Raw genomic sequence first — 14,257 nt, forward strand, 5'->3', positions numbered from 1 at the left:
AAATGACCGCGATTAACGATAAACAAATAAATGCTAAGATTTACAATTAAAGCGTGAAAACAGAGGAAATACCCGGTTAGGTTTCAGAACGTAGATACACAGATGTAAACGAGATTCTACACCAAGATTAACACACACTTGCACACTGAATCAATTTATTCAATATAATAGAAGTTACAGAGTCTTGACCCTCTTGGCTCAATTACAACAATTTATTTGACCTTTGTCTCAATCTCAAAACCCTATCTATCACTCAAACTCTCGCTTCTCACTCAATTCTCAATCATCCCAGCCGATCCCTCTACATTACATTTTCTTCTCTTTTATGAGTCAAATCTTATTCTAACTACACTAACAACTCAATCGCTACTTTAATCAATCTAACAATCAAATCTCTATTCTTAAGCTCTGTTACACACATATGCTAACAACTTATCCCTTAGTCTAAAATAATACAATTTTCTAATTATTACAATAATGAAGTAAAGATCACTTTCGAGAGAACCAACCCTCTACCAAAACTGACTTTTGACCACTCAGGTCAATGAAATTTAACTCATTTAGCCACAACATGTGAACAAACAAGATTCACATTGCTGGATAAGTCCAGATGCTCCTGCATCAACCATATAATATCATTAGTGATGTTGTTAGATGAACACCATAGATGAAAGGTCACGATGTGGTTGGTTGGACCTTCTCATAGTTGCGTCTCGAATTTTAGGATCTTAGAGGGAAGTTGGATTGGCCTGAGTGGCCAAGTAGAATAATGGGAGATTAAGTTATTAGTTAGCTTTGTTAAATCAAATAGATTTAGACATATGGAAAGTAAGGAATAAGGAGTATGGAGTGGAGGTGGAGGTGGTGGTGGTCAGGATATCCTTTTTCTTGACATTGGGAATAATTGGTGAGCACCCAAAATTGACAAGATTGAGTTCCAAAAAGAGATATTAAAGAAAACATGCTTATTAAAGATAATCCTAAAAAGAGTGTGAAAGATTTTTTTGATAACAAAATATACTAAAAAAATCCTCTAAACCTATAAAGACACATGAAACATTAAAAAAAATGTCATTACTCTTTAAATCTATTTCTTAAGATTCTTTTCTAATTCCTTAATTTAGTAAAGAACACCTTTTTCTTAACAAAATGACACTTCTTTGCTAAAAAGTAAACAAAAATGTATTAAATCTTAAATCTTAGGCTTAAATATTCATTAATCAAATTACAAAACTCTAAATGGAAAACTTTATTATAAAGGTCTTAAATAAACAAATTAAAAATAAAAGTAATTCTTATACGATTTCTTACTATTAATGAGAAACCTTCATGTTTTAAACAATTTTATTTAGTAGATATCCATTGTAATTAACTTTTAAGTTGAAGTGTTTTTAAATGGAAAATTATCAATCTTTAAAATAAATAATTGTAAATTTAATTAAAAATTTGTGATTTTTATTTAAAACTTGGTTTTTGCAAATTTTCTATTGAGACTTACTTTTGAATTTCTGGTTCAATTATTATCTTAAATAATTATAACTTTATGGGACTATGCACTAGGGTTGGAATTTGGATTTTTCTTTACCCGTCATACCAATTTTTTTTTATTATTATATGTTTTAGGTCTTTATGTTTCCCCTCAAGAAATGTTATCTTTAAAATTTTGCCCTTCAAGAATGATGTTCTCATAACAAATTAACCATTCGCCAATAAAAAGTTTATAAAAAAATTACCCTTCAATAACATAATTATGCTAAAAAATTTTCACATATTTATGACAAGCAAAAAAACAAATTTTCACACTTTGTATGATTTTAATTTTAATTTTAATTTTATTATTATTATTATTATTAATTTAATTTATTTTAATTGGTTCTTCATTAATTGGATATAGGTTTTTTATTATTATTTCTTTTAATCATTGTCAAAAAATTTCTTTATATAATTTACCAATGTAATGTTTAATATTCTTCTAATTTTTATTAATTTTAATTTCAATTTTATTATTTTTATATATTTTAACCATAGGGATGGAATAGTTAAAAATAATAAAGTTGAAAATGTTTATGATTGGCAAAATGCCCTATGATTTTGAATAGATAGATTAAGGTATAACCAAAGTAAATGGACCTATTAGTCATGAGAAGGAGAGGTTTGTTTTCCAGTTTTCGTGAATAATGAAACATTCTATTGTTGGAAGCAAAGAGCAACTATTCAATAGTTGTTCAATTCTTATCATTATTTTACTGCTTATGCAATTGAGATTAAATTTGTGGATGGTTAAGATTAATTGAGTATTGAGGCATCAATTCCATTATAAAAAAGTATAAGGATGCAAAAATCAATTCCCTTTCCCCTCAACAAATAGATTAGTAAGTCCTAGATTGAATTATTTTTCACCTCTTGTAGAGCCATGTATACTTTATTTTCATTATTATAGAATTTGCAACCATAGGTTACAACTATTTTGTATGACTTCTCTCAAAAAATGGTAATTATAAAATTGCTCAATCATTTTATGGCATGCTTTCAAATCTAATTAGTATTTTCAAATCTAATTAGTATTTTCAACTGTAGAGTATTTCCTAAAGGTAAAAATAAAATAGGCTAAAAAGTGTGAACACTAATCTCCAATCCAAGTTCCAACAAGCATCCATTTCAATATGTTGTGAACCTTCAATTCTATTGGAACCCAAATTTAAAACCACCCAACACCCAAATGGATTTTCTCATTCTTGAATTGAATTATTTCCATTATTTGTGTCACAAGTTCCTGTCCCAAAATAGAGAAAATATGCTAATGAGGAAAAGTTACTTCAAATAACTTTTTAGAAAGCAACTAAAAAACTGCACATGCATTCCATTATGGTTCAAAACAATATAGAGATTTATTAATACATCACAAAGAAAAAATTCAAACTACACACATAATATCTCTCGTAATAAAAAATGAAAGTTCCCTTCTCCTAAATTATCAAACACCAAGAAATTTGACTAATAATTGAATTTATATATGTGACCTGACTGAATTAAAAACTTTCCCTATAATAGCAATAACCTATGATAACCTGTGAGTATCTGGTAACACAACTGCATTCTATATCCTTGAAATGCATTTGGCATAACAAGTGTGAAAAACTCTACTTTGTGCTCCATTTCCAGATCTACCCTACTTATAAATTTATCTTTGTCCAATCCATAAACTTATTGAAAAACTCTACTTTGTGCTCCATTTCCAGATCTACCGCACTTATAAAGTTATCTTTGTCTAATCCATAAGCTTATTGAAAAACTCTACTTTGTGCTCCATTTCCAGATCTACCATACCTATAAAGTTATCTTAAGTTATCTTTGGGTCAAATCCAGAAGGGGCTTTGGGTCTTGTAACCATTTTTATATATCTTAAACCCTTCATAAACAACCGACTGCTCAATGAAAATCAATAACACTTCAATCTCAATTCATTGGGCTTAGGCTTCACTGGTTTTCACTGTATTGAATCTTGCTGACAGGTTGCCTCTTCTTAGTGATGTCCCAGGGGACGAGAGAAAATTAGTCCTCTATTCTCAGAGAAAGATTAACATAATAATGATAATATAATTATTTCCATTATTTACTTTAATTTTTCTTGGAGTGTGATTTATTTTTAAGTTTGACATGGATTTTCATGTCTTGGATTTCTTTTTTTCAATCTTTCCAGGTTCATTGTTTTTTTCAGAAGAAAAAGCATTATATTATATTGAGGGAATATATACATCATAGATCTGAACCATGGATGATCATCTGAACAAAGAGACAGTGATAGAAGATCTATTGATCTGAAGGATTTGAGCATGGATCGCCTGTGAAAAAGCTAATGATCAAAATGTAAAGTGACTGAGAATGAGGGGGGAACCCAAAAGGGGCTGCAAGCAAGGCAGCCATGATATGGACAAAAAACCCGCAGCGAAACAGCATCAGCGGACAGGGGAAAAGAGAGCGGAGAAAAGAGACAGAACATATAAAGAGGAGAGGGAGGAATCTTCAAAAAAAAAATTGTACCTCCATTTCCAGAGGCTCCATAGAGCGATGGGAAGGATAGGACGAAGGGAGGAGCGATGGGAAGGATAGGACGAAGGGAGGCAATCTGTCTTCCCCACCAGGCAAACGCTGCCTCAACTGAAATGAAACAGAGGGGCGGGAAAGAGAAGAGCAGAGCAAGATCTGACCAGATTTGTTGAGAAACAGGACATTTGAAAAACAGGTGAAAATTGGATTCCTCGTCCATCTTGCAGAGGGCGCATCTACTAGGCCCATGCCAAGAGCGCTTTCGCAAGGACTCCCAAGTCAGATTTTTGTTTGAGAACACCAACCACGCGAATAAGGTCACTTTGAGAGGGCAGCCAAGATTCCACCAGAGGGAAAACGCTTGCTGATCATTCTGTTTGATGCTGTAAGATCCATGTAAATCTCCTTGACAATTGCATGAGAGGAGGAAGGAGATAATGACCAGACCAAATGGTCATCATCTGCTGAACGCACCAAGCCGCCCTGGAGGAGAGAGGATTTTAAAAGGTTCCAATGAGGAAAAAGATCCAAAGGAATGCCGACATCGGGAGCGTCCAAGAGCACTGGAGAGGAGCCATTCCAGTGATTTATAACTCGGTCCCATGAAAACATTCCGGCCCTGTGAAGATGAAAAAGGATTGAAGAAGGAACAGCTGAAGAACCCCTGAAACCTGCAAAAGAATTAATGCCCAGCAGAATCTTTCGGCCTGTGTGGATTTGCCATTTGAGGTTGCTGAGGAAGTAAAGCTGGAGCCTTTTGAAACTGAGCCATATTGCGGACCCGCGCTGCAAACCAATTGATTGAAGCCTGAACCAATACTCAATGCCGCGACCAAGAACCAAGAAGGTATTTCTGACGGACAATATCGCTCCAGGGTCATTGTTACCATGCATTTAATTCATTAAGTTACGTTGTGTTTTAATTAACTCACAATTACGTTATGTTTTACAGTAAAGTTTATCAATCGTGTTTTGTATGAAAGATTGATGAAAGTTTATCAGTCCTTTGAAATGGGTTGGTCAACCATAACCTAATTAGAACTTCCAATTTTGATCTAAACCTTAAGATTCAAGAGTCAACAATACTATGTGTCAACAATGCCATGTGTAAAGGAATACCTACATGCTACTCGTATCACAACAGTGAACAATGAAAACGTCTTATAGATGCCCAGTGTCGATTGTTCTTAACGTCTTATAGATGCGCAGTGTGATTGTCCTTGCGCGACGCGAGGAATTTAAGCAACAACGCTTTCAATCATGTTTGGACAGGACGCCCACCACCTTTCTTTGATCAATTGTGTTTTGACCAATTTTCAAATATCTTGGAACACACTTCAAGAATATTGTAGGCACTGAGTTTATTATATCATGGACCCAGTACTTACTGACTGAAGGCAATAGCTGGATGGAGCATGTAGAACAGCCATATTTCTTCAAGCATCAGCGTTTCAAACTTATGCACCTACTCCACAGTCCACTACTGAATGCTGCAAAGATCAGTAACACTACGGTATTAGTTAGCAGGAGCACCGACTGCAGTAACAATCACCAATCACGAAAGTGGGGTATTACTTACTCAGAATTTACCAAGTGCCAAGAAGGATCAATTTCTCTCTTGAGGGGTGTACACCTCTTTTAGAGTGAAAAGCGATTTGATCCCTCTAGATGTTTGGTAGATCCATAGTAGAGATGGATCTACGCTGGTTTAACTAAAAGAGAATAAAGACATAATTACATTGAACATAAATATCAACCTTTGATTTGTGTATACAATTAAGAATATTATAAAATATTCGGTGGAGGTTAAATTCCTACCATCCACATAATAATTATTTATAATTAAATTAAAATTTTAATGGCCTTATTCCAAAATAGACATGATATATCTAAATCCTCTATCCTCACTGTTACTAAAAATATTTTGTGCATATTTCATAGACAAAGAACACTTTTAGGGATGTGAAATTTATATCATATAAATAGATCCATTTTAATTAAGGATTTACTAAATGATGAGAGGAATCAAATTTCTTGAGGTGCAAACTTCCCTACAAATTTTGTATTCAAAAATAAATTTGAATCTTGAGAAATTTAATCCTTCTTAACAATTGGTAAATTAAAAATTAAAATAAATCTATGCTTATGTAATAAAATTAAGATTAGGTGTTCTCATGGGATATTTTTTTTAATAAATATGTTATTATATTTTTAAATAAAAATTAAAATAGAATTTAAATTTTTTTATGGTTACATGTTTCTAAACATGACACCTGCAAGAACTAGGGTTTCCAACTCGATGAAGCCAACATGACTCTACCATTGTTAATTGGTGAAGCTTCACTCAATACTAACCTTCCATCTTTTTCCTTTTCATTTCCATTTCATTCATAAAAAACTATTCCTACTCATGGTTGACTTGTTAAATTCCATTGACCAAAGTCCAACAAGTCAAATGAAGACTCCATTGTATAGAATCCCAAGTCAAATAAAGAAATAAAATTTAGAGTTGAAGAGAAACTAAAAAAATCAAAAGATAAGTAATGTTAGATTTATTCCACCTCACTAAAAATCCATTAACCTTAATTCATATGCTTAATAAAGCATATCTAAGAAAAAGGAATAAGAATTCTTTGGAAGAAAGAAAATACAAAGAAAAGGTGTAGTAAAACAAAGTGACGAGGTAAAAATAAGTTAAATACTTTGTCGCCTAAAGGTGTTGTAGATTTGATGGTGGAAGATGGGGAGATTTTGACCATTTGGAAAGGTTCAATTCCCATGAGTGCCTATCTTGAAGCCATGGGAAAACCTTGAGGTAATGGTCAAATGTGTGGTTGATTGCAACCAGAGAGATTCTATTAGTGATCGATGCACACATAAGTTGATCAAAGCCCTTCTATCAGTGATTCATTCACACATAAGTTGATCAATGCCCACTATCATGTATTAAAGAGTCAAACCCTACTAACATTATTGGATTTTGAGGGTTTTGTTTTGTAAGTTTGAAATTGTAGTAGTTGGGAGGAGACACAGAAAAAAAGTAGGATGTTGAAGGTTGTGTGGCCTAGGCTGATAAACCTTGGGTGATTTTGATGGTTTATCTACCCCTAGGTCACAATTTATTAGACCATAAAGTAGTCTCACAAGTCATGGCCATGCTAGCAAAAAAAACAAAAAAATTAGTTTCTTTAAAGATTATTATGGAATTAATAAAGACTCCTAAATTTTAAAGTTAGTTGGACAAGGTATAAGGCCTTCATAATGTTAAACATAAATTTTAGGGTGAATACATGAAGAGTATAAATAACTCAAAATTTGCAGCTGCTAATGAAATCGCACTAAAATCAATAGACACAAATTTTGTATACTAATTATGCGAAAGGAAAACTAACAATAGAAAAACATGCAATCATTCAAACATAATGAACATAGTATTCATTGGGGAACCCAACTGGGAAAACCCTCCTCTGTTTGTATTATATCAGATGAGAATCTATTACAATGACAACTTCAATCGTTGAAGCTCTATCTGCATTTCAATAAATATCTCCTCTTGAGTCTACTCTGGAAAATACTTGGCATGCACTAACTATGTCTGCACTCGTGTTTCCTACACTTGCTCTGTATGCACTTGTGTTGCCTACACTCGCTCTGCCTGCACTCACGTTGTCTGCATTCGCTCCTATTTCCTTGCACAATTATGAGGAAATTAGCTCATCTACTACATTCAAACTCTGTGCACTCAACGATATATAACAATAAATACAATTATGCCTTTTCCATTTGAATTGCATGCATGACTAGGGCTATTTTTAGTAAATTAACTAGTTAACTAAAAGATCATTGAGTTAAAAATAGTTACAAATACTCAAATGAACTCATATTGACTCTATTTTAGCCTAGAGCTCATATAACTGAGTTTCACTAAATATAACTCCACTATATTGCTAGATCTTAGCAATCAACTTATGCACAACTCTACTTCTTTCCCACAAACTCGAATTGACTACTTAACTGAGTGACTTGATTAATGTCACTCCGGCTAACTCTCTATAGTAGAATTAGAATTTCTCCATTTCACTAAGGCACAAGTCAAATGAAGTCTTTTATTGCTACAATTTAACATGAAATTTCTCCTTCCTCTTAGATAAATGATCCTTTACCTATTTTAACTTAATGATTCATTTATGATCATTTAAACCCCACAACTAAAAAACTTTTAATAAAATTATAAACCTTTGATTTCCAACCCGAGTTAATTTGCCCTTTTCCCTTTTACAACCATAATTTTCCTCTCTTTTTTTTAAACTATTCTTCGTATATGATTCATTTTTATTTTATTAAATTAAAAATAACATATTTTCCTTCTTTATTTTTTTAATCCATCCCCTTCATGGTATTTCATTAACTATTTTATCTAATTGACTACTTTATGATGATGATGATGATGATAGTGGTTACCGTCCACTGAGACCAAATTGGTCTATCGGACCTATAATATTTTTAGTTTTTAATTGTCTGGCTCCTCGTCTTTCTTGGCGAGATTGGTGTTGTAGCTTTCTTTTTTTTCTCTACGGTCTTCCAACTTCCTTTATCTTGCATCTCCTTCATCTCTTCTGGTTCTTGGGACATTGGTGTCTTAGCTTCGCGATCTATTGTGTTCATCCTTTTGAAGATAGTCGGAGAAGAAGTTTGGTCTAGGAGATCTGCTTGGCTGTTAAATGAAGATTTATTTTGTATGGTATTTGAATCTTCATCACTGTTGATGCTTGAGGGGTCGTCGAGTGCACTTTTTTGTTGTTGGGCAGGGCTTTCTCCATGCTTGTCGTGAGAGTTGTTTCTGTCTTGCCCAATTTCTTGTGATTCAGAGTTTTCTCTAGAGTATTCTTCTTTGATGACAGTGTAGTGTTCTTTTTGTGCTCCTTCCCACCAAGTAGATCTGTGGTGGTTTTTTCTACCAGGATTTTTCTGGGAGGCTTTTGGGCAATTTTTGGCTAGATGGCCTGTCTCAAAGCAGGATCGACATCGGAAGAGGACACTTTCATAATCGAGTTTCTGGTTCCATACATAATCTTTACTTGTTAGGTTTATTTCCGCTGGGAATCCGGCACTGAAGTCCATTTCCACACAAATGCGTGCATAGGTGGTTCTGGCATATTCCTCTGTTTCTGGGCACCTGCAGTAAAATTTCCCAATTGCATTTCCAATGGCTTTTAGCGAGGAGAGATTCCAGAGATGCAAGGGTAAGCTTGGCAATCTCACCCAAACTGGTGCTGAGGTTATCACTGCTGTTGAGGGATCGAAAGTTGGGTACCATGGCTTCATGAATAGGCCTGATTTTTCCCAAAACCAAGGGCCGGAATCTAGAATGCATTGTCTGCTTTCAGGATTTTCAAAATCTATTATAAAGAAATCTCTAGCACAGGGGTAGATATTAATTTCATCAGAAATGGCAGGCTTCCATACCTCCGAGATCCACTTGTGGAGAGCTGTTAGCCGCTGCCAAAAACCATTGAACCGACAAATTAGGGCAGTTTCAGAAAACTTCAAAGCCTCATCGAGTGAGGCCTGGACCACCTGGATAGTGGGCGTTGGGGCTTCAGTGACAATATGGGCAGGAGCTTGCCCTCCAGAAGCAGACGGCACTGAGCCAGCAGCTATTTTCACGAAGGTGGGAGCCATATTTTACTTCCCTGTAGAACCCAGCCGTAGAGGAATAAGGTAGAAGATTAGATCTAGATCTAGTCGGAAAAGATTAAATATAGATCTAGAACACTGCCCCAGAGTTAGATCTAGATCTAGTCTCACTAAAACTGGAAAAAAAAAAAGAAGAAAGAAGAAACAATGGAGCTACGGCACCCTAGCCCCTCAACTCCCTTCTCAACAAAAGTGGCACCAACGGCGGCAACTAAAACTCCAGTCACCGTTACGACCCACCGAAGTGCTGTGGCCCTAGAGCCCAGCCGCAGAGAAATATGTGGAATAGATCTGAGGAAGAGAACCGAAAAGGATTTTTTTCAACGGTTGAAATTCTTTCATAATTTCACTATTTAATTTTTTTATTTCTCGTTAGGCCAAATAGTTAAACGTTTTCAATATTTATTATTATTAACATTTATTTTATTAACTTTTTATAATAACTATTTCAATTTTCAAGCAACTATTTGGAAACTTTTATCTTTTAATTTATTTTTTTCTAATTTATTAACTTTAAAAGCAATGATATACAACAAAATAACACTTCTTCCTTTTATAAAAATCATTAATGCGATAAATCTTAACTCTTACTCTTTAAAGATTTATTAAGTAAAACTACAAAACTCTACATAGGAAACTTATTTAAGAAAACATAGGAAACTTATTCATGAACTTCTTAAGCAAGGACATCAAAAGAAAGGTAATTGTTGTACATTTTTTAAAAATTAATAACGATTTTTTTTAAACAATTTTATTGATTGAATATCGATTATAATTAATTTTTAATTTGAATTCTATTTTAATAGAAAATTATCAATATTTAAAATAAATAATTGTATATTTAATTAGAAATTTGATTTATTTATATTATTTAAAAATTTTCCAATAAGTTTTGTAAATTTAGAGTTCAATTATAATTAGTGGAAGATTTCTTATTTCAATTTAAGGTAAATGAGGATTTGTTGATTTTTTTTTAATTGAACGCCTAGATTGATTCATAAGGGAATATGCACAATATATGTTTTGTCCAAATGCTTATCAACTGTTGTAGCGTGTTAGAGAGTTTGTTAAATTGCACTGACTTTTGATAAATTTAAAAAGTTTGAAGTCTAAACGTCCACCATTTTCTTAAAAATTTTCAAAATATACATAATTTAAAATAAAATAATTGATATCTTAATTATAAAAGATAAAAACTCTTCTAACACTTTTTTTATTAAATTTTAAATTTTTACATTTACATATTTCTAAATTTCATTAAAAATATAAAAAAACCAACTAGAATTTTAAATATTTTTAAATTTCATTAAAAATATAAAAAAGCAATTCGAATTTTAAATATTGTATTTGAAAAAAATAAAAAATTAAAAACTTAGAATTCAAATATTATGATTAAAATTTTAAATACAAAGATTTTTTTTTCATCTTTATAATACAATTTAAATAATAAAAAAATATAATTTAATCAATAATTTTATTATATTCAAAATAATTTTAAAATATAATATTTACACTTATGAGTTTTTCAATAAAATGTTTCGAACCATAAAATTGTAAGCAAAATATCCCTATAAATGTCACAAGTCACAGAATTTCAAGCAAGTCACTAAAGATGCCGTGCCCTAAACACTCATTCGATGTAATAAAATTAAGGTGAGGAGTTCATATTGTATTATTATCATGCATTGCCTTAAACACGCATTGGATGTAATAAAATCAAGGAGAAGAGTTCAAATATTGTATCGTTATTATGCATTATTATTGGCATTTATTGTATTGTTATTATGTTTCTAAACTTATTATAATAAAAATAAACCAGAGTTTGAATTTTGTAAGGTTAGTAGTAGTTGTTGTTCTTTTTTTTTCAATCAATTAAGTGTATAAATTTAGGTTAGTAGTAGTTGTTTTTTTTTTCAATCAATTAAGTGTATAAATTTAAAATATTTGTATATATATAAATTTAAAATATTTGTATATATTTATTCGTTTAAGTAGTCTACCCAGCAGAGGAATTGCCCGGTTTCCATGGCCGACGGCAATTCGGGCGAGCTCTGCCCAGCTCCGCCACCCTCCGCATTAATGCCCACGACTGACAGATATATGACAGACATTCCCATTTCCATCGCGTTTTGCCGCCGGGGAGTTAATTCACCATGGAATTTGAATTTCTCCGCCTGGGATTAACTTCAACTTCTCGGGTTAAGGTTCTTCAGAGATTCAAATGGATAAACCATGTTGCAGGTCCTCTGTCTTGTGTCTTCTTACTGTGTTTTTGATGCTATGTTTTTCAGAGATTCAAATGGATAAACCATGTTGCAGGTCCTCTGTCTTGTGTCTTCTTACTGTGTTTTTGATGCTATGTTCCGGGTTCGAATCCCACTGCGCTCAGGAGATAACAGCTCCTGCTCCAATGCTTGAATCAGAAAAAGAAGCCCTGTTTTCAGTATTGGGTTCTCTGGTAGGAAGTGACTCGAATGTGAGTGGGATTTATCCAGATCCTTGTGGTACCACACCTATTCAGGGATCTTCATGCGATCAATTCGGCGATTTCTGGTTCGTTACAGTATTAAATCTTGGCGCCATTTATGATAACTCGCTGAAATGCAGCGAGACCGCCAGCATTCATCCTGCACTTTTCAGCCTGGGGCACTTGAAAACTCTCTCATTCTACATGTGCTTCAATTGGGCTCCACAGATAATGCCTTCTCGAGGGTGGAAAAATCTGAGCAACTCTATCCAGAGCCTCACATTTCGCAGCAATGAGGCCGTGGTTGGAGAGCTCCCGTCTGAGCTATGTGAGCTGGGAAACTTAGAAAATCTGGTTGTGAAAGAAAATAACATGAAGGGTCCATTGCCAGAGGAGCTGGGGAGATTGTATAAACTGAAAAAGCTCCTTGTCAGTCGGAATCAGTTCTGTGGCCAAATTCCAACTTCGATTGGCAACTTGGAGAATCTGCTAATCCTGGACCTGAGTTTCAATAAGTTGAATGGTACTTTGCCTTCTGAAATTGGGGGCTTAAAATCTCTAATGAAAATGGATTTGAGCGATAATGTTATTTAAACCAGGGTTTATTCTCTACTAATCAGGATTTCAAAATGTCGGCAACCAAGAAAGCTGTTGACAGGCTTCTTATGGAATGTGTTGATAAATCCGCAATCCACTCTGTTCACTTGATCTGACCAACAAAGGGTGCAGATGAAGACCAAGAACTACAGAGGCGGTTGTATCTAGTACCAAAGCTCTTTTAGTAAATATAAAACCCTAGAATGTTTTTTCAGTTCTTATTCCTAAGAAGCTCACAGCAGCACAGTGATAAAGATTACAAACATCTTAAATAGAGAATGATTCATGAACACTTCCTGCATATCGGGTGTGAATAAACCTAGAAAATGATATACAATTAGCTCATTAAATGGTTTATCCTTTCTTGATACACTTTCTTCTCCAGTTTTACGCATTTAATATGATAAATTCATTGCATTGTGATTAGAAGGCCTGGTAGTTCTTAGTAAGGGATGGTACCAGACTCTAAGAGTGCCTAGGGTTAACAAAATGCCAGTGAATGCTTTTTAACATTGAATGGCCTTCATTCATCCAAGGTGAGCAAGTGGATGGCATCATTTTTTTGTATCTTCAATCTATACCGTTATTGATGCAGGAGGATCCTTAGCAGAATTCAACGATAAGTTGCTCCAAAGGAGCAGTTTGGAAGTCATTGGGGGAACTCAGAAAATTTTCCAAGTACCAAAATTTATGTGTGCACTCTGATCTGCACTAATAGGCCAGATGAGCTACGTCAGAGACCGTAAAATCTCAGTCAATTGGAATCCAGTTGAATGCCTACTCGGGTCTGTGCTAACATATGAGACACCTAACGGTTGATGACAATTTTGCTGGAAACACAAAGCTAATCAGCAGATGGAAGGAATTTGTTATATCAAATCAGAGAGGCAGATGGAGGTTCATGACTACCATGATAGCCAACATAAGTGGAAAAGGATGAACAGGAACAGTTGGAGATTGAAGAACATATGAAGGACGGAAAATCAGATTCAGGAAATGGCCGAAACTGTGGCCTATAGAGTCCAGTCTTCGGAGATACGATTAGCTGTCTGAGAGAAGAAAAGGATGGTGATAGAATAGCTGCAGAGTATAGACAGCTGAGAGAGGCTATGGGGACCAGAGAAGCAGAGAGTAGACAGTGAGGTCTGAGATTCTGTAGAACTTTCTGCAGTGTGAGTTAATATAGTGATTGAATCCAGAGTTGAATACTATTCCTGTGAAGTTTATTGTATTCACAAATCTTCTGAAATTAACACAAAGACAGAATTTTGCTCCCAATTTGTGTATAGAGGCATTGTTTGCACTTTTATTCTCATAAATTTTGAAGAAGGTTTTTGCCGTGTAACTCTGTATGGCTCAGTGACTGATATTTGTGGCATGTGGAGTTCGGTGTCTCCCCAAATAATTAAGACAGAAACTAATGAAAACTACACTAAGATGAAAAGCTGA

At 33.9% G+C, this 14,257-nt stretch overlaps 1 protein-coding gene across 1 annotated transcript; it reads left to right on the forward strand.

Annotated features, from left to right (window-relative positions):
* Positions 1-11,766: 11,766 nt before the first annotated feature.
* LOC149218125 (piriformospora indica-insensitive protein 2-like) lies at positions 11,767-14,094 on the forward strand. Its single transcript, XM_089382347.1, has 2 exons — positions 11,767-11,985; positions 12,064-14,094. The coding sequence occupies exons 1-2, from the start codon at positions 11,966-11,968 to the stop codon at positions 12,803-12,805; spliced, it is 762 nt and encodes a 253-aa protein (XP_089238473.1). The 5' UTR covers positions 11,767-11,965; the 3' UTR covers positions 12,806-14,094.
* The last annotated feature ends 163 nt before the right edge of the window (positions 14,095-14,257 follow it).

The sequence above is a fragment of the Pinus tabuliformis genome, chromosome Q, assembly GCF_031772625.1.
Source record: "Pinus tabuliformis cultivar Carrire ecotype Pingquan chromosome Q, CPIR1, whole genome shotgun sequence".
NCBI classification, from domain to species: Eukaryota; Viridiplantae; Streptophyta; class Pinopsida; order Pinales; family Pinaceae; genus Pinus; species Pinus tabuliformis.

What these genes read in the sequence shown, in the direction of transcription:
- LOC149218125 (XM_089382347.1), top strand. Translation starts at nt 11,966, where the DNA reads ATGGATAAACCATGTTGCAG. An exon ending in ATGGATAAACCATGTTGCAG is followed by an intron (nt 11,986 to 12,063) that starts GTCCTCTGTCTT and finishes ACCATGTTGCAG; the next exon opens with GTCCTCTGTCTTGTGTCTTC.